Consider the following 26,948-nt stretch of genomic DNA (forward strand, 5'->3'; position numbering starts at 1 on the left):
AAAAATTATTTCCCCCAAAAAGGCAGCCCGAAAAAAACACTTACACAGCTCATCCAATACTTTTCTATGTTGAGAAAAACGCTGTACAATATCAGTTAGTGTCAGTGGCTAGCTTAACAAAACCAAAGCAATGACTAAAGTCTCCTTGTTCATAGACTGCTTTCAAGGTAAGGAAACAAATATGTGGATAAAAAATGTGGCTGAAATGTCCATTTAAAGTGCTTCAAAGTGAGACAGAACCATATTTTCTCACACATTTGCAATAATTTGAGTAATACGTTGATGATTACATCTGTTGCTGGGTTGCAACATTAGCCATTATTTGACATTGCACAATTTCTTACTGTACCTCCTGCAACCTAGCCTCGTATGAACCATCCTGACCTCGAGAGCTTACATTCTGTTTCGCTTCACAGATAACGAATCAGAATGTAAGCTTGCGAGATCAGGATGGTTTGTACGAGAGGCTACCTGCAACCTGGACTACTGGTTTAATCTGCTTTTTCGTTTGGCTTTGTTTACAGTATGCACTCACTGTTTATAATGATGATATGGGTTTGGATTAACTATTGTGTTAGTGCAACTCACCTGCAAGTTTACTGGTGTGGTGAATCAATGTCAATTTACGAATGTGAATCCGTGTGTCTCTCTATTTGAAAGTCAAACAACTCACAATCTGTGTTCAAACAAACATGACAGAGGGTGCTGTTGCCACTTGTGTCCTGATATCAATGTTCCACAAACAACATGTCTTTATGTGAGCATCAAACTGGGTTCCTAGAGGGTCATGTGTTATGCTGTTATTTATAACAGCCTATCAAAGCATCATACGGATATTAAAGGGATAGTTTAGCAAAACTATTTCGATATTTGTTTCCTTATCTTGAAAGCAGTCTATGGACAAGGAGTGATTGCAATCCACACTATACTTTTGTTTGTCTCTTTTTGTGCATAGACTGCCTTCAAGTTCAGGGAACAAATGTCTAATATGCGATTTTGCAGAACTATCCCTTTAACAAAATGCATCCATGTATTAAAGGCTTTTGAAGAAGAGAGTGAAGTACTTTCACAACTGGGGCGTAGTATTAAGTATTTGAAACCAGGTAATACCCTGAGGTATCAATCATTCATTGCTGCCACTCAATAGAAGCTTCAAAAGCCTCAGGTTTCATCATCATCATTTTATAACAACGACTAGCCACAAAACAGACCTGATCTATTGAGTGAGTGCCTCCATCACCAAGGAGACACATTGCCTTATACCTGTATATAGGAAAACAGTTTGACACCCACATTGCATATTGTGCCCCATCACGCACCCCCTGTCACCGACCTTGATTCCTTTAACTGTGCCAACCCGAGTGTATGTGTGTGTGTTGTTTGTGTGTGTGATGGTGGGTAACACAATATTTCTTTCTCTTCTGTCTGTCTATGTGTAGGGCTTGTCCAGCGTTGTGTGATCATCCAGAAAGATGAGAATGGCTTCGGGTTGACAGTGAGCGGAGACAACCCTGTATTTGTGCAGTTGGTCAAAGAGGGTAAGGCCTTTTCCATCCTATTCTAATCTACACCTTCCTGTTCTTTAGTCAAGTCAGTTATGATGAGGTATGGTGTGGCTTAATTGGTAAAGCATGGTGCTTGCAACAGCAGGGTCACTGGTGCGATTCCCACTGGGGCCACCCATATGAAAATGTATGTACAGCTGAAGTCGGAAGTTTACATACACATAGGTTGGAGTCATTAAAACTCGTTTTTCAACCACTCCACAAATTTCTTGTTAACAAACTATCGTTTTGGCAAATCGGTTAGGACATCTACTTTGTGCATGACACAAGTAATTTTCCCAACAATTGTTCACAAATAGATTATTTCACTTATAATTCACTGTATCACAATTCCAGTGGGTCCGAGGTTTACATACACTAAGTTGAATGTACCTTTAAACAGCTTGGGAAATTCAAGAAAATTATGTCATGGCTCTAGAAGCTTCTAATAGGCTAATTGACATAATTTGAGTCAATTGGAGGTGTACCTGTGGATGTATTTCAAGGCCTACCTTCGAACTCAGTGCCTCTTTGCTTGACCTCATGAGAAAATCAAAAGAAATCAGCCAAGACCTCAGAAAAAAATATGTAGACCTCCACAAGTCTGGTTCATCTTTGGGAGCAATTTCCAAACGCCTGAAGGTACCAGGTTCATCTGTACAAACAATAGTACGCAAGTATAAACACCATGGGACCACGCTGCTGTCACACCGCTCAGGAAGGAGACGTGTTCTGTCTCCTTGAGATGAACGCACTTTGGTGCGAAAAGTGCAAATCAATCCCAGAACAACAGCAAAGGACCTTGTGAACATTCTGGAGGAAACGGGTATAAAAGTATCTATATCCACAGTAAAACGAGTCCTACATCGACATAACCTGAAAGGCCGCTCAGCAAGGAAGAAGCCACTGCTCCAAAAACCAGACTACCGTTTGCAACTGCACATGGGGACAAAGATCGTACTTTTTGGAGAAATGTCCTCTGGTCTGATGAAACAAAAATAGAACTGTTTGGCCATAATGACCATCGTTATGTTTGGAGGAAAAAGGGGGCGGCTTGCAAGCCGAAGAACACCATCCCCACGGGGCTGGCAGCATCATGTTGTGGGGGTGCTTTGCTGCAGGGGGACTGGAGCACTTCACAAAATAGATGGCATCATGAGGCAGGATAATGATGTGGATATATTGAAGCAACATCTCAAGACATCAGTCAGGAAGTTAAAGCTTGGTCGCAAATGGGTCTTCCAAATGGACATTGGCCCCAAGCAAACTTCCAAAGTTGTGGCAAAATGGCTTAAGGACAACAAAGTCAAGGTATTGGAGTGGCCGTCACAAAGCCCTGACGTCAATCCTATAGAAAATTTGTGGGCAGAACTGAAAAAGCGTGTCCTCCTGCTCTGTCAGGAGGATTGTGTCAGAATTCACCCAACTTATTGTGGCAAGCTTGTGGAAGGCTACCCAAAACATTTGACCCAAGTTAAACAATTTAAAGGCAATGCTACCAAATAGTAATTGAGTGTATGTAAACGTCTGACACACTGGGAATGTAATGAAAGAAATAAAAGCTGAAATAATAATTCTCTCTACTATTATTCTGACATTTCACATTCTTAAAATAAAGTGGTGATCCTAACTGACCTAAGACAGGAAATTTCTACTAGGATTAGGTAAGGCTCGGGCGTCGTGAGTGAGGAATCAAAACGCAGGAAGCAGCGAGCACAGGGTAGTGGCTTTTTGATGGGTCAAGAGGCGAACACACACAAGCCACCCCAAACAGCGAATAGCGCGCACACAAAACAAAGTGCCCCAAACACAGGGGAAAACACATGCGGCGCAAAACTAACGCACAAGCGTAAACACAAGCACACAAACAGGAATGACAATCCCGCACAATGAGAAGGCAGCCCCGCTAATCACCCCCACTACGAACAGGTGCACACAATCACAAAAGGGGGGAAAACAAAAAAGGGAATCAGTGGCAGCTAATAGGCCGGTGACGACGACCGCCGAGCGCCACCCGAGCAGGAGGGGGCGCCACCGTCGGTGGGAATCATGACAGATTAAATGTCAGGAGTTGTGCAAAACTGAGTTTAAATGTATTTGGCTAAGGTGTATGTAAACTTCCGACTTCAACTGTATATTTATTATATGTCAAGTTAATTTAATTGTATATCTTGGGGGTGTAAACCTCTGACGTTAGCGCAATATGTTCAATTGGGAGCATAGCACAATGTAAATATCTATTCATACAGTCTTGATACCCAAGGCAAGGATACAATATATTGGATTTATCTCTGGAGGTGTCATAATACAGTCAGATACAGTAATATCTCTAACCTTTTATCATTCTCACTCCCTTTGCCTGTCCTGTCCTCTTCCGCAGATGGCGCTGCCATGCGAGCGGGTGTCCAGACGGGTGATAGGATCATCAAGGTGAGGCTCATTCCCTCTCTGGGGCCCATAACACTCTTCCTAGACATTACCCGTAGCCTAATCTCTCGTGGACAGATGCATGTAACATAAATGGTAGTAGCATCTGTCGCAGACCTGGGTTCAAATACAATGTCAAATATCTGAATTGCTTTCACATACGGTACATCTGAAGTAAGTATTCAGATATATTTTATTTGAAAAGACAATTAGTTGAATATTTGTAATTCATTTGGAAAAATACTTGGAAAGTATTTGAAAATACTCATACAGTTGAAGTCGGAAGTTTACATGTACTTAGGTTGGAGTCATTAAAACTTGTTTTTCAACCACTCCACAAATTTCTTGTTAACAAACTATAGTTTTGGCAAGATGGTTAGGATATCTACTTTGTGCATGACACAAGTCATTTTTCCAACAATTGTTTACAGACTTTTTATTTCACTTATAATTCACTGTATCACAATTCCAGTGGGTCAGAAGTTTACATACACTAAGTTGATTGTGCATTTAAACAGCTTGGAAAATTCCAGAAAATGATGTCATGGCTTTAGACGCTTCTGATAAGCTATTTGACATCATTTGAGTCAATTGGAGGTGTACCTGTGGATGTATTTCAAGGCCTACCTTCGAACTCAGTGCCTCTTCGCTTGGCATTATGGGAAAATCAAAAGAAATCAGCCAAGACCTCAGAGAAAAAATTGTAGACCTCCACAAGTCTGGTTCATCTTTGGGAGCAATTTCCAAACACCTGAAGGTACCACGTTCATCTGTACAAACAATAGTACGTAAGTATAAACACCATGGGACCACGCAGCTGTCACACCGCTCAGGAAGGAGGTGTGTTCTGTCTCCTAGAGATGAACGTACTTTGGTGCGAAAAGTGCAAATCAATCCTAGAACAACAGCAAAGGACCTTGTGAAGATGCTGGAGGAAACGGGTACAAAAGCATCTATTTCCACAGTAAAACGAGTCCTATATCGACATAACCTGAAAGGCCGCTCAGCAAGGAAGAAGCCACTGCTCCAAAACCGCCATAAAAAAGCCAGACTACAGTTTGCAACTGCACATGGGGACAAAGATCATACTTTTTGGAGAAATGTCCTCTAGTCTGGTGAAACAAAAATAGAACTGTTTGGCCATGATGACCATCGTTATGTTTGGAGGAAAAAGGGAAGGCTTGCAAGCCGACGAACACCATCCCAACCGTGAAGCACGAGGGTGGCAGCATCATGTTGTGGGGGTGCTTTGCTGCAGGAGGGACTGGATCACTTCACAAAATAGATGGCAACATGAGGAAGGAAAATTATGTGGATATATTGAAGCAACATCTCATGACGTCAGTCAGGAAGTTAAAGCTTGGTCGCAAATGGGTCTTCCAAATGGACAATGACCCCAAGCATACTTCCAAAGTTGTGGTAAAATGGCTTAAGGACAACCAAGTCAAGGTTTTGGAGTGGCCATCACAAAGCCCTGACCTCAATCCCATAGAAAATCTGTGGGCAGAACTGAAAAAGCATGTGCGAGCAAGGAGGCCTACCAACCTGACTCAGATACACCAGCTCTGTCAGGAGGAATGGGCCAAAATTCACTCAACTAACTTATTCTGGGAAGCTTGTGGAAGGCTACCCAGAACGTTTGAACCAAGTTAAAGAATTTAAAGGCAATGCTACCAAGTACTAATTCAGTGTATGTAAACTTCTGACCCACTGGGAATGTGATGAATGAAATAAAAGCTGAAATAAATCATTCTCTCTACTATTATTCTGAGATTTCACATTCTTAAAATAAAGTGGTGATCCTAACTGACCTAAAACAGGGACTTTTTACTAGGATTAAATGTCAGGAATTGTGAAAAACTGAGTTGAAATGTATTTGGCTAAAGGTGTATGTAAACTTCAGACTGACTTAAAAATACACTCTCATGCATTTTACCCAGGTATTTGAAAATAATCTCATGTACAATTTTGTAGACTATTTGGTTTTTACAAATAACCGTTAAAATACTCAAATAAAAGTATTGATTTTGGGCTGTGTGTTTGAAAATACTCAAATACACCATTTTCTTTTTTAAATACCAGATACTCAAATCTATATGTATTTGAACCCAGGTCTGATCTGTCGACAGACTGTGGGATGGGACGACTAACGAGGAACTTTGTTTCGGTACTCAGATTTTTAATCTCTGATCATTTGGACAAATCATGACTTTGCTGGTGTTCCCATCTTTCAAATTTTGGAAGGGGAGGGGACATTTGGCCCATAGATTTGCCCGAAACTGGCTGAAAGTTTTCATTTGGAGGGGTGGAGACTTTGCTAGTTGTGTATTACGTTTTCTAATACGTCTCCCCCCACGTCTCCTGGGATTACCCTTAGTTTCAGATCTATGATCAGTTTATCTTCCCAAGAACCTTACCTCATGCATTTTAACCAAAATGCAAAACTGAAACTAGATCAGTGTGAAGGGGGCAACTTCATCCTGCCACTATCTCTAAAACAGAGACCAATCTGGGTGAAGTTTTCCCAAGTTACCATTCTAGGATCAGTCTCCCCTCCCCTCCCCAATCCTTACCTTAAAGGGGCAATCCGCAATTGAAACAATAACAAACCCTGATCCCTGCCTCTGTTTCGGTAAAAATCTGAGGGATGGGGCTGGAGAAATGTAACCACTCTCAAATTCATACAGAGCTATGGATGCAAGATATAGTTTTAACCATGTTTTGAGGCTATGTAGTGTTTGTTTACATTATTTATTTATTTATTTTTACAAAAATACAAAAAACATGCTTATATTTAGGATCTGATGGAGGTACGACTGTTAAACTAATGAGCCATTTATAAGTTATATTCCTTAAGAATCAATGGGTATAGATAATCATTTTTTTAGTCCAGAAATGTATATATTTGTATTTGTTATGGATCCCTATTAGCTGAGTTCTGTAAAATTAAGGCAGTTCTATACAATTAAAAACATTGCATTACATTTCACATCAGATTTCACAACACATTAAGTGTGTGCCCTCAGGCCACTAGTCTACTACCACATATCTAAAACACAAAATCCATGCGTACGTGTGTGTATAGTGCGTATGTTATCATGTGTGTCTGTAGCAACTGGTGATTGCCCCTTAGTGGGGAAAATGCTAAACTGACGAAAGATCAGTGTTTAAGAAAAACATAATTCTGTCTCAGACAAGAGAACCCTGCAGGCTACTGCAGTAGGTCGTAGGTCATGGGTTTGGCCCCCTCCATACTTTACCACTGCCCTCTGCTGGGATGCTGAGTAGCTACACCATATAATGGCAATGCATTCCAATGGGTCATTGGAAAGGGCAGGATGGCTTAGTGCTGTGCATAGTGTCAGTGAAGAAAATGAATTGTTAGTTTGTGGGGGTGAACCTAAACTTTCACTTCAGTAACATTTTCAATTAGTCATGCATTGATGTTGGTATTGATGTTAGGATTCATAGCAGGGCCAGACGGGTTACCAGGAGGTGTACTCAGAGCATGCGCTGACCAGCTGGCAAGTGTCTTCACTGACATTTTCAACCTCTCCCTGACACAGTCCGTAATACCTACATGTTTCATGTAGACCACCATAGTCCCTGTGTCGAAGAAGCCAAAGTAACCTGTCTAAATGACTACCACCCCGTATCACTCACATCTGTAGCCATGAAATGCCTTGAATGGCTGGTCATGGCTCACATCAACACCATCATCCCAGACACCCTGGAGCCACTCCAATTTGCCTACCGCCCCAACAGAACCAGAGAGGGTGCAATCTCTATTGCACTCCACACTGCTCTCTCCCACCTGGACAAGAGGAACACCTATGTGAGAATGCTGTTCAGTGACTACAGCTCAGCGTTCAACACCATAGTGCCATCCAAGCTCACCACTAAGCTAAGATCCCTGGGACTGAACACCTCCCTCTGCAATTGGATCCTGGACTTCCTGATGGGCTGCCCCCAGGTGGTGAGGGTAGACAACAACACATCCTCAATGCTGACCCTCAACATGGGGGCCTCTCAGGGGTATGTGCTTAGTGCCCTCCTTTACTCCCTGTTCACCCATGACTGCATGGACGCACACAACCCAAACACTATCTTTAAGTTTGTCGACAACACAACGTTGGTAGGCCTGATCACCGACAACGATGAGACAGCCTATAGGGAGGAGGTCAATAACAACATCTTCTCCCTCAACGTCAATAAAACAAAGGAGCTGATCGTGGACTACAGGAAACGGAGGGTCGAGCAAGCCCCCATTCACATCGACGGGTCTGTAGTGGAGCAGGTCAAGAGCTTCAAGATCCTGGATGTCCACATCACTAAGACTCTATCATGGTCCACACACAGCAACACAGTGGTGAAGAGGGCAGGACAATGCCTCTCCCCCTCAGTTGGCTGAAAAGATCCGCAATAAATTCTACAGCTATACCATTGAGAGCATCTTGACTGACTGCATCACCATTCGATATGGCAACCGCAAGGCGCTACAGAGGGTAGTGCATACGGCCCAGTACATCACTGGGAAAGAGATCTCTGCTATCCAGGACCTCTATACAAGGCGGTGTCAGAAGAAGCAGGAAAAAATTGGCAAAGGCTCCAGCCACCCAAGCCACAGACTGTTCTCTCTGCTAACGCACAGCAAGTGGTACCAATGCACCAAGTCTGGAACCAACAAGCTTCTACACCCAAGCCATAAGACTTCTAAACAAGAGTGGCTACAAATGGCTACCCGGACTACCTGCACTAACTATTTTTCTACTGTATTATTGACTGTATGTTTGTTTTACTCCATGTGTAACTCTGTGTTGTTGTTTGTGTCGAACTGCTTTGCTTTATCTTGGCCAGGTCGCAATTGTAAATGAGAACTTGTTCTCAACTATTTCTTTACGTTTTTTTGCACTAACTCTCTTGCACTGACCCTATGTACACAGACTGGACTCACACACACGCACGCGCACACGCACACACATCCTACATACGCCCAAACACACATAACATGCACACACATGCATACTATACTGACTCCACACACACACTTTCAAACTCACCACATGCGCTGCTGCTACTGTCTATTATCTATCCTTCTGCCTAGTCACTTTACCCCTACCTATATGTACATAGCTACCTCAATTACCTCGTACCCCTGCACATCGACTCTGTACTTGTATTCCCTGTATATAGCCATGTTATTTTCTACTCCCTATGTATAGCTATGTTATTTTTACTTGTTATTTTTATTCGTTATTCTCTGTATATTTATTCATTGTGTCACTTTCTATTTTTTATTACATTTTTTATCTTATCTTTAACTCTGTATTGTTGAAAAAGGACCTGTAAGTAAGCTGTTCGTCTACACCTGTTGTCTACGAAGCATTTGGCCAAAAAATGGATTTGATTTGAATGAACATTTAGAAATAAATAAGGTATTTCTTGGCTTGAATAGAGTTGTTATGTACACATGCTCCTGTTGAACATGAACTAATATGGGGCTTCCCATTTGCATTGTTTTTGTCATTTTTGCTACTTTTTAGACAGAACGCATAGTCCTCTTATAGAAAGTGTTGTATTTCATTTGAATGACGTTGATTTGAGGGGTAGTTTATGTTTTTGTTGCAGGTTAACGGGACCTTAGTAACACATTCAAACCATGTAGAAGTCGTCAAGCTAATAAAATGTAAGTTCCAGTGGCAGTTTTATATCCAATTATTCGTAGACATGAAAAATCACAGGCTCTTCAAGAGACTTACTTTCTTAAAGCCAACCTGTAGTAGGCTATATGCACTCATAATGCATTGTAAGACTTGTCATAAGGATGTATAATGTCTTATCATCTCATGAGTCTGACCATACTGTATAATAAGCTAGCCATTGTGAGTGAAAAGTTTTCAGTCAATTTAAGTTGAAAGTTGGCTACATAGAGAGACATTACATGAAGATATATTTTTTATAATAAGAATTAAAACTCATACAAGTAATAGAGCTGTGACCCCTATTGTCTCTATGTGTCAGCGGGCTCCTATGTGGCCCTCACAGTGCTGGGGAGGCCCCCGGGGCTGGCCCAGATCTCGCTGTCGGAGGGCGAGGGGGGAGACCTGTCCTCTTTCCTCTCCTCGCCCCACTCTCCTGGACCAACGGGGGGAACAGGGGAGCGCTGCGTCACCTCCTCCACCAGCCCCCAGGACCACATCACCTCCCCGCTGCCCATCTGGGTACGACAGATGGCCAATTGGTTCTCTGTCTGCAACTGAAATGGCATCCTATTTACTATATAGTATACCACTCTATAGAATAAGTAGTGTACTCTATAGGATAAGTAGTGTACTCTATAGGGAGTGGGGTGCCATTTCAGACACTCTCTTTTTAAATACAGTACCAGCCAAAAGTTTGGACACACCTACTCATTCCAGGGTCTTTCTTTATTTTTACTATTATCTACATTGCAGAAAAATAGTGAAGACATCAAAACTATGAAATAACACATATGGAATCATGTAGTAACCAAAAAAGTGTTAAACAAATCAAAATATATTTAATATTTGAGATTCTTCAAAGTAGCCACCCTTTGCCTTGATGACATCTTTCCACACTCGTTCCATTCTCTCAACCAGCTTCATGAGGTAGTCACCTGGAATGCATTTCAGTTAACAGGTGTGCCTTGTTAAAAGTTCATTTGTGGAATTTATTAACTTAATGCATTTGAGCCAATCAGTTGTGTTGTGACAAGGTAGGGGTGGTATACAGAAGATGGCCCTATTTGGTAAAAGACTATGGCCATATTATGTCAAGAACAGTGAAGACATAAGCAAAGATAAATGACAGTCCATCATTACTTTAAGTCAATCCAGAAAAGGTAAAGAACTTCGAAAGTCTCTTCAAGTGCAGTCGCAAAAATCATCAAGTGCTATGATGAAACTGGCACTCATGAGGACCGCCACAAGAAAGGACGACCCAGCCTCAGAAATTGCAGCCCAAATAAATGCTTCACAGAGTTCAAGTAACAGACATATCTCAACATCAACTGTTTAGAGGAGACTGTGTGAATCAGGCCTTCATGGTTGAATTCCTGCAAAGAAACCACTACTAAAGGACACCAATAAGAAGAAGAGACTTGCTTGGGCCAAGAAACACGAGCAATGGACATTAGTGGAAATCTGTCCTTTGGTCTGATGATTCCAAATTTGAGATTTTTGGTTCCAACCGCTGTGTCTTTGTGAGATGCAGAGTAGGTGAACGGTTGATCTCTGCATGTGTGGTTCCCACCGTGAAGCATGGAGGAGGAGGGTGATGGTGCTTTACTGGTGACACTGTCTGTGATTTATTTAGAAGGCACAGTTAACCAGCATAGCTACCACAGCATTCTGCAGCGACACGCCATCCCATCTGGTTTGCGCTTAGTGGGACTATAATTTGTTTTTCAACAGGACAACGACCCAACACACCTCCAGGCTGTGTAAGGTCTATTTAACCAAGAAGGAGAGTGATGAAGTGCTGCATCAAATGACCTGGCCTCCACAATCACCAGACCTGAACCCAATTGAAATGGTTTGGGATGAGTTGGACCTCAGAGTGAAGGAAAAGCAGCCAACAAGTGCTCAGCATATGTGGGAACTCCATTGAGACTGTTGGTTGAGAGAGTGCCAAGAGTGTGCAAAGCTGTCATCAAGGCAAGGGTGTCTACTTTGAAGTATCCCAAATACAAAATCTATTTTGATTTGTTTAACACTTTTTTGTTACTACATTATTCCGTATGTGTTATTTCATAGTTTTGATGTCTTCACTATTATTCTACAATGTAGAAAATAGTCAAATAAAGAAAAATCCTTGAATAACTAGGTGTGTACAAACTTTTGACTGGTACTGTATGTCTCTCTTTTTCTCTTGGTCCCTCTGTCTCCCTCTCTGTCCATATCTGTCCCTCTCTATCTTCTCTCTCTTTCTGTTTTTCCTGTCGCCCTTGCTCTCCTCTCTCTCCCGCTCTCTCTCCACAGTTCCACTTCCGTTCTTCACTCCCCCTTCTCCTTCCCACCTTAGTATCCACACTCACTCTGCCTCTTTCACTTTCTCTTACTCTTCTCACTAGTTTCCTCTATTTCCAGTTAAACCTATGCTAAAGCTGCCATTCTCCCTCTGCTGCACGTCAGTGAAGTCCCAAGCGAACACAGTTCTTATTATTCATTTTTGGGGTTGGTCCCTCAGGAGGAGAATAACGCCCTTCACAGCCAGAAGGTGGACATCTTACAGAAGATGCTGACCAAGGAGCAGGAGGATTTACAGGCAAGACACACACAAACACACACACACAAACACAGTGTCACCATACTCTGAATGTTTCTACATGAGGAGATGAGACAGTCATTCAGTCGAACTTTGTTTCTTTGATTTGAAAGAGTGAATGCAGGTTTTTCTATGCAGCTACATTCATAAATCATCTCAGACAGAGTAGGAGTGCTGATCTAGAATTAGGTCCTTGTACATGTGATCCTATTCATTACCAAAATGTACAACTAGATCAGCACTCCTACTCTTAGACGCTATATGAATACAGGCCCAGATGAAATTAAAATCATTCACACATTAAATTGTCATCAAATGCTCATCATTGAAGTGGATCACCCACGCTTTAGCTTAATGATGTCATTACACGTTTCTGCACATTAATTATGTTAATTTGCAGCATGCTTCAGTTCAATCGAGTACTGGCTTAACTGAATAACAACAAAGACAGACTACAATATGGAATTGTATTGAATAGTTTGAGGTAGGCCTCGTCTCAGAGGAATGCTCCTCAGAGCCAGATGGTGTAGACAGGTTGCTCTATGCTGGGCAGCTGGCATTGAACCCACCCCACTGGGAGAACGGGGATCCGATGACGGACCTTCAGTTAGTGGTGGTGGGGAGGTAGAAGATCGTTGGAAGACTGTTGCTACAAAACAGCAAGTGGGAGACACAAGGTTTGCGTTGACATATATAGTGTGCTCCAAAAGTATTGGGACAGTGACACATTTTCTGTTGTTTTGGCTCTGGACTCCAGCACTTTGAAATGATACAATGACTATGAGGTCAAGCCTGAATGAATCGTGAATAAGGATGAGTGAGAAAGTTAGACACACGAATATCATATCCCCCCCAAAAATGCTAACCTCCCCTATTATTGTAATGGTGAGATGTTTGCATGTCTTGGGGCTATAGTATTTGTGCATCTGTAACTTGCTCACTCATAATTATTCACTATTCATTCAGGATTATCTGTAATAATGGTAGCCTCCATATTCATGTAGAAGTGTTTAGAAACATATTCTATTTTTATATATAATAAAAGTGACTCCAAAATGACACAATACATTATTTACCATTAATTTATATTGGGCAGAGAATAATCGGAAACTCAACCAAAACAAACAAATGCATCCAACAAATTTGTAGTCACAAGCTTGATGTAGTCATTGCGCGCTATGATTATAGGACCAAATACCTAACTATTTACCACTTTAATACACATATAAGTGAATCTGTCACAGTACTTTTGGTCCCCTAAAATGGGGGAACTATGAACAAACAGTGCTGTAATTTCTAAACGGTTCACTCAATATGGATGAAAATACCCTCAAATTAAAGCTGACAGTCTGCACTTTAACCTCATAGTCATTGTATCATTTCAAATCCAAAGTGCTGGAGGGCAGAGCCAAAACAACAACACGTGTGACGGTCCCAATACCTTTGGAGTGCACTGTAAATACTCCCCTAGATTCATTCCCATTGGTTGAAAAAAAGGAAAGTGATAATAGCACGTTAGCCCATAGGTTAATCAGCAACATGGGTGGAATTACCTTAGTGTTCAATGCTCATAGACTGAAGTTAATAGGTGAATGCTTGCTAACAGTATAGGAGGAGAGACGTGACGCTAAGCTAATGAGGTAACATTATCAAATCAATTAAAATCAAATGTATTTATAAAACCCTTTTTACATCAGCAGATGTTACAAAGTGCTTATACAGAAACCCAGCCTAAAACCCCAAACAGCAAGCAATGCGGATGTAGAAGCAGGAACCTAGGGAGAAAACTAGAGAGGAACAAGGCTCTGAGGGGTGGCCAGTCCTCTTTTGGCTGTACCCTGTAAATATCTGCTATGCTGATGAGTGAGATAGGAAGCGATGTGAATTATATGAGTTTACTAGATGAATGAAAAGTGACAATCCATTCAGACCAGCCTTACTGACTGATCTTTCGTAAACTACATTTCCTAGCAGCATTCATAGCAGTGGCATCATTCCAATTTAGTGTGGAATACTCACTGAGTTTCCTGGAAAGCATTGAATGAAGGCAAAGTTCATTAATTCTCATTAGTGTGTTTGTGTTTATGTCCCCTGTGGGGCCTCTATTGATGCCTGCTTTGTCTCTCTGGGGAGTGTGAGAGTTGCTTATTGGACGACTTTGGGTAGTACCTCCCCAGAACTCAAGCAGGTTTCTTCTGTTTTGCGACGAATGAACACGGCCCTGTTGCAGTGGTGGGTGGGTGAGGGAGGAATGGAAGGAGGGATGGGAAAAATAAACAAGTTCTTCCACAATCCTCAAGTCTTTTGTGAGCCATTTCTTCTCTTCCTCTGGGTCGTGTTCCTCAGGCACTAAATGGAAGAAAATGAACTGAACAGGGAGAGGCAACCAAAACATTAAGAAATGCTTGTTTTTGTTTTCTGTTACAAAACGTTTTGCTACCATGTGCCCTAATGAATACGACCCCGTACCATCGAAGCCAATCATTCTTACCACTAAACAGATACTCTACCATGGTAACCACTCAAACACTGACTACATCTCACCCTCCTCTTAGTTTCACTTCCTCCTATGACTGACCATGAAATAGAACTAGGACCATGCCAACTGGACACATACGCAGACTCGTACACAAACACACGTGCACACACACACCTCCCTCCCAGCCTCCCTCCTGTGTCCTCTCCTAAAATGTGCGCTGTGTCTTGTGTGTCACATTATGTCATCTCATGTCCAGGCTATGAAGGAGGTGTACAGCAGGAACCCCACAGCGAAACTACTGAAGGACATCCAGGAGGCCAAGAAACACATTCCTCTGCTGCAGAGCCAGCTCAGCAAGGCCACAGGCACACCTCAGGTATACACACACATACGTATGTATAGCAGGGTTTCCCAAACTCAGTCCTCGGGACCCCAAGGGGTGCACATTTTGTTTTCTTGCCATAGCACAGCTGATTCAAATGATCTACTAATCATCAAGCTTAGGAGCACACACAAACACTCTCTCATAGACACACACAGTCTCTCCTGCTCTCACTGTTTCTCTCACTTTCTCTCATTGTCTCTCTCTCTCTCACTGTCTCTCTCTCTCTCACTCACTGTCTCGCTCACTCTCACTGTCTCACTGTGTCTCTCACTGTCTCTCTATCTCTCTCACTCTCTCTAACTGTCTCTCTCTCTCACTGTCTCTCTGTCTGTCTGTCTCTGTCTGTCTCTTGTTTCTCACTGTCTTTCTCTCTCTCTCAATTCAATTCAGGTCAAGGGCTTTATTGGCATGGGACACACACTCTCAAAGGGACAGCCCAGTTACTGTCTGGCCTGTCACATATTTATAGTAGGCATGATTCTGTGTGTTTTCAGGATGGCTCCCTCTCCCCCATGGACGGTGAGGTGGAGGAGGGGGGCATTGAGGCAGCCGATGGAGAGCAGACCCCCTTCTCGCGGGGAGAAAGCGGCAGCGACGGGCCCTGGACCAATAACGCTGTGAGTCAACCCGGCCAACTAGCCTGTCTGTTATTATCACCACCAGACCGTCTTTCCATGACAGTTATGTGTGAACTGGCATTCTCAACAGAATACCACTGTACTGGAACCAGGGTTGGGGTGTTTTCCATTTCAATTCAGTCAAATCAGGAAGAAACTGAAATTCCAATTTCTATTTTCCTCAATGCTTTTGTTTGAGAAAATTGGAATGGAAAGTGTGGAATCAATACCACAATGCCCATTCAAAATCATGTAATATGTGACTGGTGAGTGGGTCTTTCTATGTCAGGTGTCTCCCAGTCCCCTCCCTGAGAATCCGTGCCAAAGAGAGACGCCCTGCCACAGCCCAAAGACCACTCCCCGAGAGAGCCTCAACTCCTGCCCCTCCCCTGACACAGAGGACACGGCGGACCTGGTGAGACTCACACACACACACTGTATGTTTGTTGTTTGCAATAGCCCAGTGAGTGAGTGTGTGTGTGCATGTGAGTCCCATCATTGCACTAACATCTTGTCTCTGTGTGTGTGTGTGTTCATGTGAATCAGAACTGTAACTTCCAGTCCAGTGTGGGCAGCCCCTTCTCCCGTCTCAACCCCCAGATAATCGGAGCAGAGGACGACTACTTTGACACAGAGCAGGAACAGGTACTGCAGGACTACTGCAAGACAACTGTCTGTCTGTCTGTCTGTCTGTCTGTCTGATTGGCTGACTGGGTATCTCTATACTCTCTCTCTCTATTTCTCTCCTGTCTGTTTCTGTCTTATTTTCTCAATGTCTCTCTCTTACTCAACTTTGCCTTTCTGTCGATCTCTCTCTCTCAGATCAACGGTCAGTGTAGTTGTTTTCAGAGTATAGAGCTGCTCAAGTCTCGGCCTGCTCACTTGGCCGCCTTCCTCCATCACGTGGTCTCTCAGTTTGACCCTGCACCTCTGGTAAGTCAACCACACACAGACACACACAAAAACAAATTGCCTGCCTAACAAACACATACTCTTACACTCATTCACACCATTCATAAAGTACATCCATTGTGGCTACTGCTTGAGCTCTAGGCATGCAACATTACGGTAACTGTCCCAAAATTCACAAGTTTTCCAGAAATGTGGGCACATTTTGCAGCCCCTAATGAACGCTGATATATTCTAATTAGGGTACAGCAGTTACTCTTTAGCACTTTGGTGGTTTGACCCCAGAATGCTTTGGTCAGTAGTTTAGACCTAACTGCCTGTGATTCTCTACCAGCTGTGCTACCTTTACGCTGACCTGTACAAGCAGACCAACTCCAAAGAGACCAGACGGATCTTCATGGATTTCCATACTTTCTTTATGGACCGAGCAGCAGTAAGACACACACTTGTGCACACATTTTATGTACAAGCACACATGCATTCACACACACACATATGCGCAAGTTCAGGGGCACACACACACACACACACAAAGAAGACTCAGCTAAAGTATTTTAAATGGGATTTGACAGGGGCGCACACGTGTATTGAAAATATAGGTGACACCAGTGTGTGTGTCTGTCTCTGGGGCATCTTGTGAGTGTGTCTGGACAGTTCCATCACAAGTGGTTCTTCTCCTGGAAGAAGTCTGTCTTTTGGGTTTTACTCTCCTTTCAGATAATTAGGATCATTTTAAATGTACTCTTTATCTGGTGCGGTGGGTGAAGGAGAGGAAAGGGTATTGTTGTGGTTGTATTACACTCTTTATCTGGTGCGGTGGGTGAAGGAGAGGAAAGGGTATTGTTGTGGTTGTATTACACTCTTTATCTGGTGCGGTGGGTGAAGGAGAGGAAAGGGTATTGTTGTGGTTGTATTACACTCTTTATCTGGTGCGGTGGGTGAAGGAGAGGAAAGGGTATTGTTGTGGTTGTATTACACTCTTTATCTGGTGCGGTGGGTGAAGGAGAGGAAAGGGTATTGTTGTGGTTGTATTGCAGAAGGTCTCTCTTCTAGCTTTTTTTTAGCTGAGAACTCTTTTTTTCCACTTGCAGAATCTGAAAGTAGCTGTGCCTGAGTCTATGGCCTCTGAACTAGGTGAGTTATTACTTACTCCTCTCATGTGTTGTATTAGTTTAGCAACAGTTTTAGCAATGCAGTAGTGTATTGTCTAGTGTAATTGATTAGAATGTTTCCAAAAAAGGGAGACTGCTTCAAACTGAGTGCGTGTGTGTGCATGTTGGCAAACATGCTGTTGTGTGTTCCCAGAGCGGCGGAGACCTGAGCTGATCCCAGAGGAAGTGCACAGACCTTACATACAGCTGCTACAGGACACACTGCTACCAGACATCCAGAGGAACCTAGAGGACTTCAGGTCAGACACACACACACACACATTCAGACAGAAACACTCATACGTACACAGACACACTCGCACGGTCTCACACACATACCATACACGCACACCACAAACACACACGTGCACAAACTCACACTTCTCAAAGATGATGTGCACATAATGATGCTTTGATGTTGTATTTCCTCATGGATTAATCATACACGTGCGTGTGTGTGTATCTGTCTGTGTCTGTGTATGTGGATCTGTCTGTGTGTGTGTCTGCCTGTGCCTGTGCATCTGTGTGTGTGTGTGTGTGTGTGTGTGTGTGTGTGCGTGTGTCTGTGTGTGTGTCTGCCTGTGTCTGTGCATCCATGTGTGTGTGTGTGTGTGTGTGTGTGTGTGTGTGTGTGTGTGTGTGTGTGTGTGTGTGTGTGTGTGTGTGTGTGTGTGTGTGTGTGTGTGTGTGTGTGCGTATGTCTGTCTGTGCGTCTGTGAGTGTGTGTGTGCGTGTGTCTGTGTGTGTGTCTGCCTGTGCCTGTGCATCCATGTGTGTGTGTGTGTGTGTGTGTGTGTGTGTGTGTGTGTGTGTGTGTGTGTGTGTGTGTGTGTGTGTGGTGTGTGCGTATGTGTGTGCGTATGTGTGTGCGTATGTCTGCCTGTGTCTGTGAGTGTGTGTGTGCGTGTGTCTGTGTGTGTGTCTGCCTGTGCCTGTGCATCTGTGTGTGTGCGTGTGTGTGCGTGTGTCTGTGTGTGTGTCTGCCTGTGTCTGTGCATCCATGTGTGTGTGTGTGTGTGTGTCTGTGCGTCTGTGTCTGTGTGTGTGAGTGTGTGCGTATGTCTGCCTGTGTGTGTGTGTGTGTGTGTGTGTGTGTGTGTGTGTGTGTGTGTGTGTGTGTGTGTGTGTGTGTGTGTGTGTGTGTGTGTCTACAGGCAGAAGCGCAGCATGGGTCTGACCCTGGCAGAAGGGGAGCTGGCTAAGCTGGACACAGAGAGGGTGAGAGACCGCGTGTCGCTGGAGAGAGAACGCTCCTGTGCCGAACACATCATCTCCAAGATAGAGGACGTTCTGTAAGTCCCTGCAATACATGCACACTAGGGTTGGGCGATATTACGATAACATCGTGTATCGACGATGATTGACAGCGATCGTCGATGGTGATGAGAGAGTGATGTGACAGACAATGGTTTAGCCTATTTGAACTTGACTGGTACTGCGCAGGAAAAAACGGAGTGTCTCAGCACACAACAGCACACAAGTGACATTCCCAGCAATTTGCCCATTCTTTGTTATAGCCTATTTCAATAAATATGTTATATACAGAACGCAAGAGGGGAATGTAGGCCAGACAGAGTGGAGAATTGCACCAAAGCAGTGCAAAAATGCATTAGGCAATAACCAGGATGGGCAACCCCCCGCCCCAGAAGTAAAAAAACATATATTTTTAGGAACTGTGTGGGTCTCAACTTACTGTTGTGAGTTAGAATAGTGGAATACACAAGGTGCAATTTGGCTGTGCATCAGCAATTCTTCTCTTGTTACGTCAGTCACTTATAGTCAAGTCAATTAGCCCATGTCAGCAATTGTTTTTTAGATTCCTAAGCTAGTTTTGCGGCGTTATCATGGTTGAATTTCCGGCTGGGGAGCCCCCATTGTATTTTATTAGTCAGTAAAACAGATCATTTTCATCTCTGCCCCATGGCAAAATTAGTAGAATTTCACGAAATGTGTTATAAAACTGCGAAATCTTCTCTCTGCCACTATGGCAAAGTGTGTAGAATTGCATAAACTTAACTCTAAAATGTAAAAATGTTCTCTCCGCTGTCAAGAGGGGGGGCCACTAAAATGTGTGTGGGAGGGGGGGGGTGAGTTCAGATCAAAGTTGCCCATCCCTGGACACTCCACTATCTTTTGTCTAGCTTTTAAAAAAAACTTTGCCTATATTCCCTTTCATCTCCATTCGATTGGCTACGAATAAGACTGAAGGCTACGCTTCATTATTTTATGCAGGGCTTTCTCCATATCAAACAATGAATGTTACAGAGTTACATCTCATTATTTGAATAGCCTAAAAACCACCACATGACCAAAAGTATATGGACACCTGCTTGTCGAACATCTCATTCCAAAATTATGGGCATTAATATGGAGTTGGACCCCCCTTTGCTGCTATAACAGCCTCCTCTCTTCTGGGAAGGCTTTCCACAAGTAGTTGGAACATTGCTGCAGGGACTTGCTTCCATTCAGCCACAAGAGCATTAGTGATGTTTGGAGATAAGGCCTGGCTCGCAGTCGGCGTTCCAATTCATCCAAAAGGTATTCGATGGGGTTGAGCTCAGGGCTCTGAGCAGGCCAGTCAAGTTCTTCCACACCAATCACGACAAACCATTTCTGTATGGACCTCGATTTGTGCATGGGGGCATTGTCATGCTGAAACAGTAAAGGGCCTTCCCCAAACTGTTGCCACAAAGTTGGAAGCACAGAATCATCTAGAATGTGATTGTATTCTGTAGCGTTAAGATTTCCCTTCACTTTAGCTAAGGGGCCTAGCCTGATCCATGAAAAGCAGGCCCAGACCATTATTACTCCTCCACCAAACTTTAGAGTTGGCCCTATGCATTCGAGCATCCGCCAAACACAGATTCCGTCAGACTGCCAGATGGTAAAGCGTGATTCATCTCGCCAGAGAACGCTTTTCCACTGCTCCAGGGTCCAATGGTGGCGAGCTTTACACCATTCCAGCCAAAGCTTGGCATTGCGCATGGTGATCTTAGGCTTGTGTGCGGCAGCTCGGCCATGGAAGCCCATTTCATGAAGCTCCCGACAAGCAGTTCTTGTGCTGATGTTGCTTCCAGAGACAGTTTGGAACTCGGTAGTGAGTTTTGCAACCGAGGACAGACAATTTTTGTGCGCTACGCGCTTCAGCACTCGGTGGTCCCGTTCTGGGAGCTTGTGTGGCCTACCACTTCACAGCTGAGCCGTTGTTGCTCCTAGATGTTTTCACTTCACAAAAACATGTCTTACAGTTTTTTTATTTTTGATTTAACCTTTATTTAACTAGGCAAGTCAGTTAAGAACAAATTCTTGTTTTCAATGACTGCCTAGGAACAGTGGGTTAACTGCCTTTTTCACGGGCAGAACGACAGATTTTGACCTTGTCAGCTCGGGGATTCAATCTTGCAACCTTCCGGTTACTAGTCCAATGCTCTAACCACTAGGCTTGACCGGGGCAGCGCTAGCAGAGAAGAAATTAGACAAACTTACTTGTTGGAAAGGTGGCATCCTATGACAGTGCCACATTGAAAGTCACTGAGCTTTTCAGGACGGGCCATTCTACTGCCAATGTTTGTCTATGGAGGTTGCATGGCTGTGTGCTCGATTTTATACACCTGTCAGAAATGTGTGACTGAAATAGCCGAATCTACTAATTTGAAGGGGTGTACACATACTTTTGGCCATGTAGTGTAGCAAGAGAACGAATAATAAGAGAGAACAAACAATATCAATAGCCTGTAGAAAAATTCTAATGACAAGTTTCATCAGGTTTAAGGTTATTATGAAAGAAATTATCCATGCGGGACGGGAAAATTATAGTATTATTTTAAGAGGCAAATAAAACAATTATTATCCAGTTCTGAAGACGGTAAACTGCTTCTATCCAGCCCATGATGTAGTCCTATAACCTAGCTCACTATGTAAGACAGCCTGTTCCTCATCAGACTGTCACTGCTCCATCATGTGTGCTGCCGCATCAGACACACACACACAAGCCAGCATCATCAAGATTATTGAGTGACAACATGACACGAGTCAGGTCTCTGTTTTCCACTTCGAGATAAACAGGAGGCAAGTGTAGTGCACGATGCACGTTCTTTCTCTCTCGTTCTCTCTCTAGCACACACACACATTCTTTGTCACTCACGTACACACACATGCCATCAATCACAGGAAGATGATGTTATCAGTGCCATAAGGATTATCTAGTCTGGTAATGTTATAAGTTGTAGGTTAGAGGTGAAAGGATTGTTGGGTCGTTCAACCTCAGAAAGCACAAGAAAGAGGATTTCAACACCCAACAACACTGTTTCTGTAACAGATACAAATAACTTTTCTAAAACATGATTTTGTTGAAATATAATTTGGTCTCTGAGAAATTAAGCTAATCGATTGCACCCAAATTGGCAATTTTAATTTACAGGATTCAGATATTATTCAATAAGTATAATGAGGAAGAAATTAGGAAGCCCCAAAAAATTGGCAAAACGCCACCACTGATTTTTGGGGGATATCCTGATAAACGAAAATACATAATACAAAAATAAAAACAACTTTGTTTCAACTTGGGAACTGACTTGCTGCGCAGCCTGCTCAACTTGGGTGCCAGTGAGTTTTACACAGGAGGGGGAGAGAAAGAGTAGCAATACAGACTCGTGCTAGTTAGACAAATGTATAGATTTCATAGGTTATCTGTCATCGCATCTGGTAGTGCCTGTCTTGACTGCATCAAATCGATGTAAAGATGCTAGCTAAGATATCCAGCTATGTTAGCCAGCTACCTAGCTAGCTATAAGTAATTGAGCCTATTTTTCTGCACTTCCTGCCTTTGTCTACAAGAACTCCATTCAGATTAAACAACAGCCTACCTGATAGTTTATTTTAGTTATAGCTTACTCCATCTCATTTAACTAACTTAATACTGTAATTTGCCAGCAGCATACCACCCTGCATCCCACTGCTGGCTTGCCTCTGAAGCTGAGCAGGGTTGGTCCTGGATTGGAGACTAGATGCTGCTGGAAGTGGTGTTGGAGGACCAGAAGGAGGCACTCTTTTTCCTCTGGTCTAAAAACATAAAAAATCTCAATGCCCCAGGGCAATGATTGGGGACATTGCCCTGTGTAGGGTGCCGTCTTTTGGATGGGACGTTAAATAGGTCACTTAAGATCCCATGGCACTTATCGTAAGAGTAGGGGTGTTAACCCCGGTGTCCTGGCTAAAATTCCCAATCTGGCCCTCATACCATCATGGCCACTTAATCGTCCCCAGCTTCCAATCGGCTCATTCATCCTCCCTCCTCTCCCCTGTAACTATTCCCCAGGTCGTTGCTGTAAATGAGAACGTGGTTTCAGTCAACCTACCTGATAAAATAAGGGTTAAATAAAAAGTCATTGTAATTCCATGTTGCATTGATTAGAGATCTCCCACATTGCTTGGTACACATGGAGCCACTGAGTGTAGACAGTGCCACTTTGAATGGCCGACAATAACAACAAACGTGTGAAGCCTGTGTAGGCTACTATGGTATGTCATTTTATGGGGCACACATCATACAAATTAATTTAAAAGTTTAGACTTATGATAAAAATAAATCTGAATACTCTCGCAATTATTTGACTACTAACGTCTGTTGGGATATTAAAATATTAGAATAACCGTGCCCGTCCCTAGGTGTCATGGCTTACTGAAATGACATGGAACCACTCTGTTGTTCCAGTTACCGTGTGTGTGTGTAGAAGAAATTGTACCACATACACATGCCATTTCTGGGAATTATTTCCAGGTCAGTGAGTGCTTGCGTGTCTCTGCTCTCTGGGCCTCAAACACGCCAAACTGTACAGATTACAGGGATTAAGATAGATACAAGTTATATATTATTGCTCTGTCTCTCTCAAACACACAGACAGACAGACAGACAGACAGACAGACAGACAGACAGACAGACAGACAGACAGACAGACAGACAGACAGACAGACAGACAGACAGACAGACAGACAGACAGACAGACAGACAGACAGACAGACAGAGACACACTCGTACTTTCAAGACCACTGATATCATCTCACTCTCCCAAGACCGTCTCTCTTACCTGCACTCACCTGTTGTTTAGTGTTGTTGATGCCAGTGTGAAGGTTTAAGCCGTTTTGGGATAGACTGTAGCTACTAGTTACCAATGTTTTGACATTTGCATGCACATGCAGATTTTGGCCTTTTGAAATTGCCTTGTGAATATTTCGGCCTTCTAGAGTTTTGTTTGATAACAGAAAAAAACCTAAGCATCACAGAGATCCTAAATTATTCCTACACTGAACAAAAAAAATAACCCAACATGTAAAGTGTTGGTTTCATAACCTGAAATAAAAGATAACAGAAATGTTCCATATGCACAAAAAGCTTATTCCCTGTTAGTGAGCACTTCTCCTTTGCCAAGATAATCCATGCACCTGACAGGTGTGGCATATCAATACGCTGATTAAATAACACGATCATTACACAGATGCACCTTGTGTTGGGGGCAATAAAAGGCCACTCTAAAATGTGCATGTTTGTCACACAACACAATGCCACAGATGTCTCAAGTTTTGAGGGAGAATGCAATTGGCATGCTGACTGCATGAATGTCTACCAGAGCTGTTGCCAGAGAATTTATTGATCATTTCTCTACCATAAGCCGCCTTCAACGTTGTTTTAGAGAATTTCGCAGAAACACCCCACACAACTGCAGACCATGTGTATGGCTTTGTGTGGGTGAGTGGTTTGCTGATGTTAACGTTGTGAACAGAGTGCCGAATGGTGGCGGTGGGGTTATGGTATGGGCAGGCATAAATTACGGACAATGAACACAAATGTATTTTATCTATGGCAATTTGAATGCACAGAGATACCGTGACGAGATCCTGAGGCTCATTGTCGTGCCATTCATCCGCCACCATCACCTCATGTTTCAGCATGATAATGCACAGCCCCATGTCGCAAGGATTTGTACACAATTCCTGGAAGCTGAAAATGCATTGAAATACAGGACTTTTTCACACTCAAACATTTTTATATATATATGGGTAGCTACCAATGTGTAGCACCCACCTGGATGATGCACGGCAGCCATTTTGTGCCAGAAAGCTCGCCAGTCATGGGCTTTTTCTCAACTAATCTTTCTTTGATTCTTCACATCCTCTCTCCTCTCATCCTTCTCAAAATCCATTGGAGAAAAAGGTCAGAAGAAAGGGACCTTAGATCTTCTCCTCCAATACAGTTGAGAAGGAGGCGAGGAGATAATGTGAGGAATCACATAATGACTAATTGAGATATTAGACATGGGCTAATAGAACTGCATTACCATTATACAAGCAGACTACACATTTTGTCTATTTGAAGTAGAAGTGAAACTGCTTATTGTTGTGTGTGTGTGTGTGTGTGTGTGTGTGTGTGTGTGTGTGTGTGTGTGTGTGTGTGTGTGTGTGTGTGTGTGTGTGTGTGTGTGTGTGTGTGTGTGTGTGTGTGTGTGTGTGTGTGTGTGACTTAACCCTATTATGTGTTTCTCTTCTTCCAGGCTTACGTCACAGCCCACAGAAGAGGAGAAGTGGTAAGGGGGATTTTTATCTAAAACAGGGGTTGGCAACTAGATTTTTGTCAGTGGATGGTTGGGGGGGAGGCAAAGTAATTATAATCATTTGTACACTGCATATTGACCACAACTAAGCTCAATAAGAGATTGTATTTGAAAATGATTATTTCGTACCTGAGATACAGATTTCCTGTTTTGCTTGAGGGCCCCAAAAAATCCCTGCAGGCCACCTGTTGCCGACCCCTGATGTTAAAGTAACTAACCACATGATGTCAGAATATGACGAGGATAGGTCTGTTCTCATACTAGAGTTTAGAAAGTTTGCTGGGGAAGTAGCGTGTTGATTGTTGAATGAATTCAAGTGAGTGTGTGTTGTCATACAGTTTTTGTGTATGAGTTCAATTACTTGTGAAGGTCGAGGTGAAACACCCACACTATCTGGGCCTGTATTCACAAAACCTGTCGGAGTAGGAGTGCTGATCTAAGATCATTTCCCCTTTTGGAAGATGATGTTTATTATTATATTGACAGGGGGGACCTGATCCTAGATCACCACACTTACTATCAGATGTTTTGTGTATACAGCCCTGATCGGAAGTCCACGCGAATTGGAATTATGTTCTCTTGGTTTAATACTCTAAACCATTTCTTTCCACTATTTTCAGTCGCATGTAGTTAGCACACAGATTATATGAAAGTGGTTCATATCCCATATGGCTAACCGGCGTTCTGTTCTGACTAAGGGGTCAGTGTGCTAGGACAGATGGTGTGTGTGTGTGTGTGTGTGTGTGTGTGTGTGTGTGTGTGTGTGTGTGTGTGTGTGTGTGTGTGTGTCTATTTGGGGAATGGCTCACGTTGTGGCTGCATATTTCTAATACGTGAATTCCATCAGCATGTTTCTATCCATGCTGTGAGAAGAGCTGTTGAAGTGACATAGGTTACTGAATATGTGTCCCAACTGGCACCCTATTCTCTATATTATGCACTACTTTTGCCCAAATTGGGTGCCATTTAGGACGCATCCTGTCTGCCATTATGTCATAGCGTAATGACTTGCCTCGTTAAATAAAAGGTTAAATACAAGTAAAAAAAATAGTGTGGTCTGCCTCCATCTGTTGGAAGTCTGTGGTACTACACACTTTGAGTTGGGCCAGGGTGGTGTTCATTAGTACCAAATGGAAGAAAACAGACCGAAGTGGGGAGGGACTACCTGGTCTTGTGAAAAAAATATTTTTGTTTTTAGTTGCAAAACGTTTTCCTTTACACGCCCTAATTAACACGACCCTGTTCTGACAATATGAATGGTATTGAAGAATAGGGCGATTAGTAAAAACTGATTCGGTCAGTTTCCTAACCTTTTAATTCGATTATCCCCACATGTGCTTCTAGTGATTGATAACATGTGTCCTATTAGAATTACTGTTTTCAAAGAGCCTTGGGAGACATTTATGTATCATGACTAAACCATTTTTATAAGTATAATAATATCATCAATATGATGATTTAGATGATTTTATATTAAGATAAAGTGGGCTGTACTGGGTTAATGGTAATATAAACAATTAATGAATAGTGTATTGTGTTGCAG

At 42.9% G+C, this 26,948-nt stretch overlaps 1 protein-coding gene across 4 annotated transcripts in view; it reads left to right on the plus strand.

Moving 5' to 3' along the window:
• The window catches only part of arhgef12b (Rho guanine nucleotide exchange factor (GEF) 12b), a 109,186-nt gene that overhangs the window by 56,097 nt on the left and 26,141 nt on the right, over positions 1-26,948 (plus strand). For 3 of the 4 annotated variants that reach the window (XM_045717284.1, XM_014197790.2, XM_045717286.1), the window contains 15 exons: positions 1,440-1,538; positions 3,925-3,974; positions 9,600-9,657; positions 9,993-10,192; positions 12,180-12,257; positions 14,993-15,112; positions 15,616-15,738; positions 16,028-16,153; positions 16,285-16,383; positions 16,561-16,671; positions 16,982-17,080; positions 17,739-17,781; positions 17,953-18,058; positions 18,953-19,090; positions 25,346-25,378. In XM_045717284.1, the coding sequence (XP_045573240.1) occupies positions 1,440-1,538; positions 3,925-3,974; positions 9,600-9,657; positions 9,993-10,192; positions 12,180-12,257; positions 14,993-15,112; positions 15,616-15,738; positions 16,028-16,153; positions 16,285-16,383; positions 16,561-16,671; positions 16,982-17,080; positions 17,739-17,781; positions 17,953-18,058; positions 18,953-19,090; positions 25,346-25,378 (1,483 nt within the window). The remainder of the gene's footprint in view (positions 1-1,439; positions 1,539-3,924; positions 3,975-9,599; positions 9,658-9,992; positions 10,193-12,179; positions 12,258-14,992; positions 15,113-15,615; positions 15,739-16,027; positions 16,154-16,284; positions 16,384-16,560; positions 16,672-16,981; positions 17,081-17,738; positions 17,782-17,952; positions 18,059-18,952; positions 19,091-25,345; positions 25,379-26,948) is intronic. The other variant, XM_045717285.1, reaches the window with a different exon arrangement.

Source organism: Salmo salar, chromosome ssa04 (genome assembly GCF_905237065.1).
Source record: "Salmo salar chromosome ssa04, Ssal_v3.1, whole genome shotgun sequence".
Lineage (NCBI taxonomy): Eukaryota > Metazoa > Chordata > Actinopteri > Salmoniformes > Salmonidae > Salmo > Salmo salar.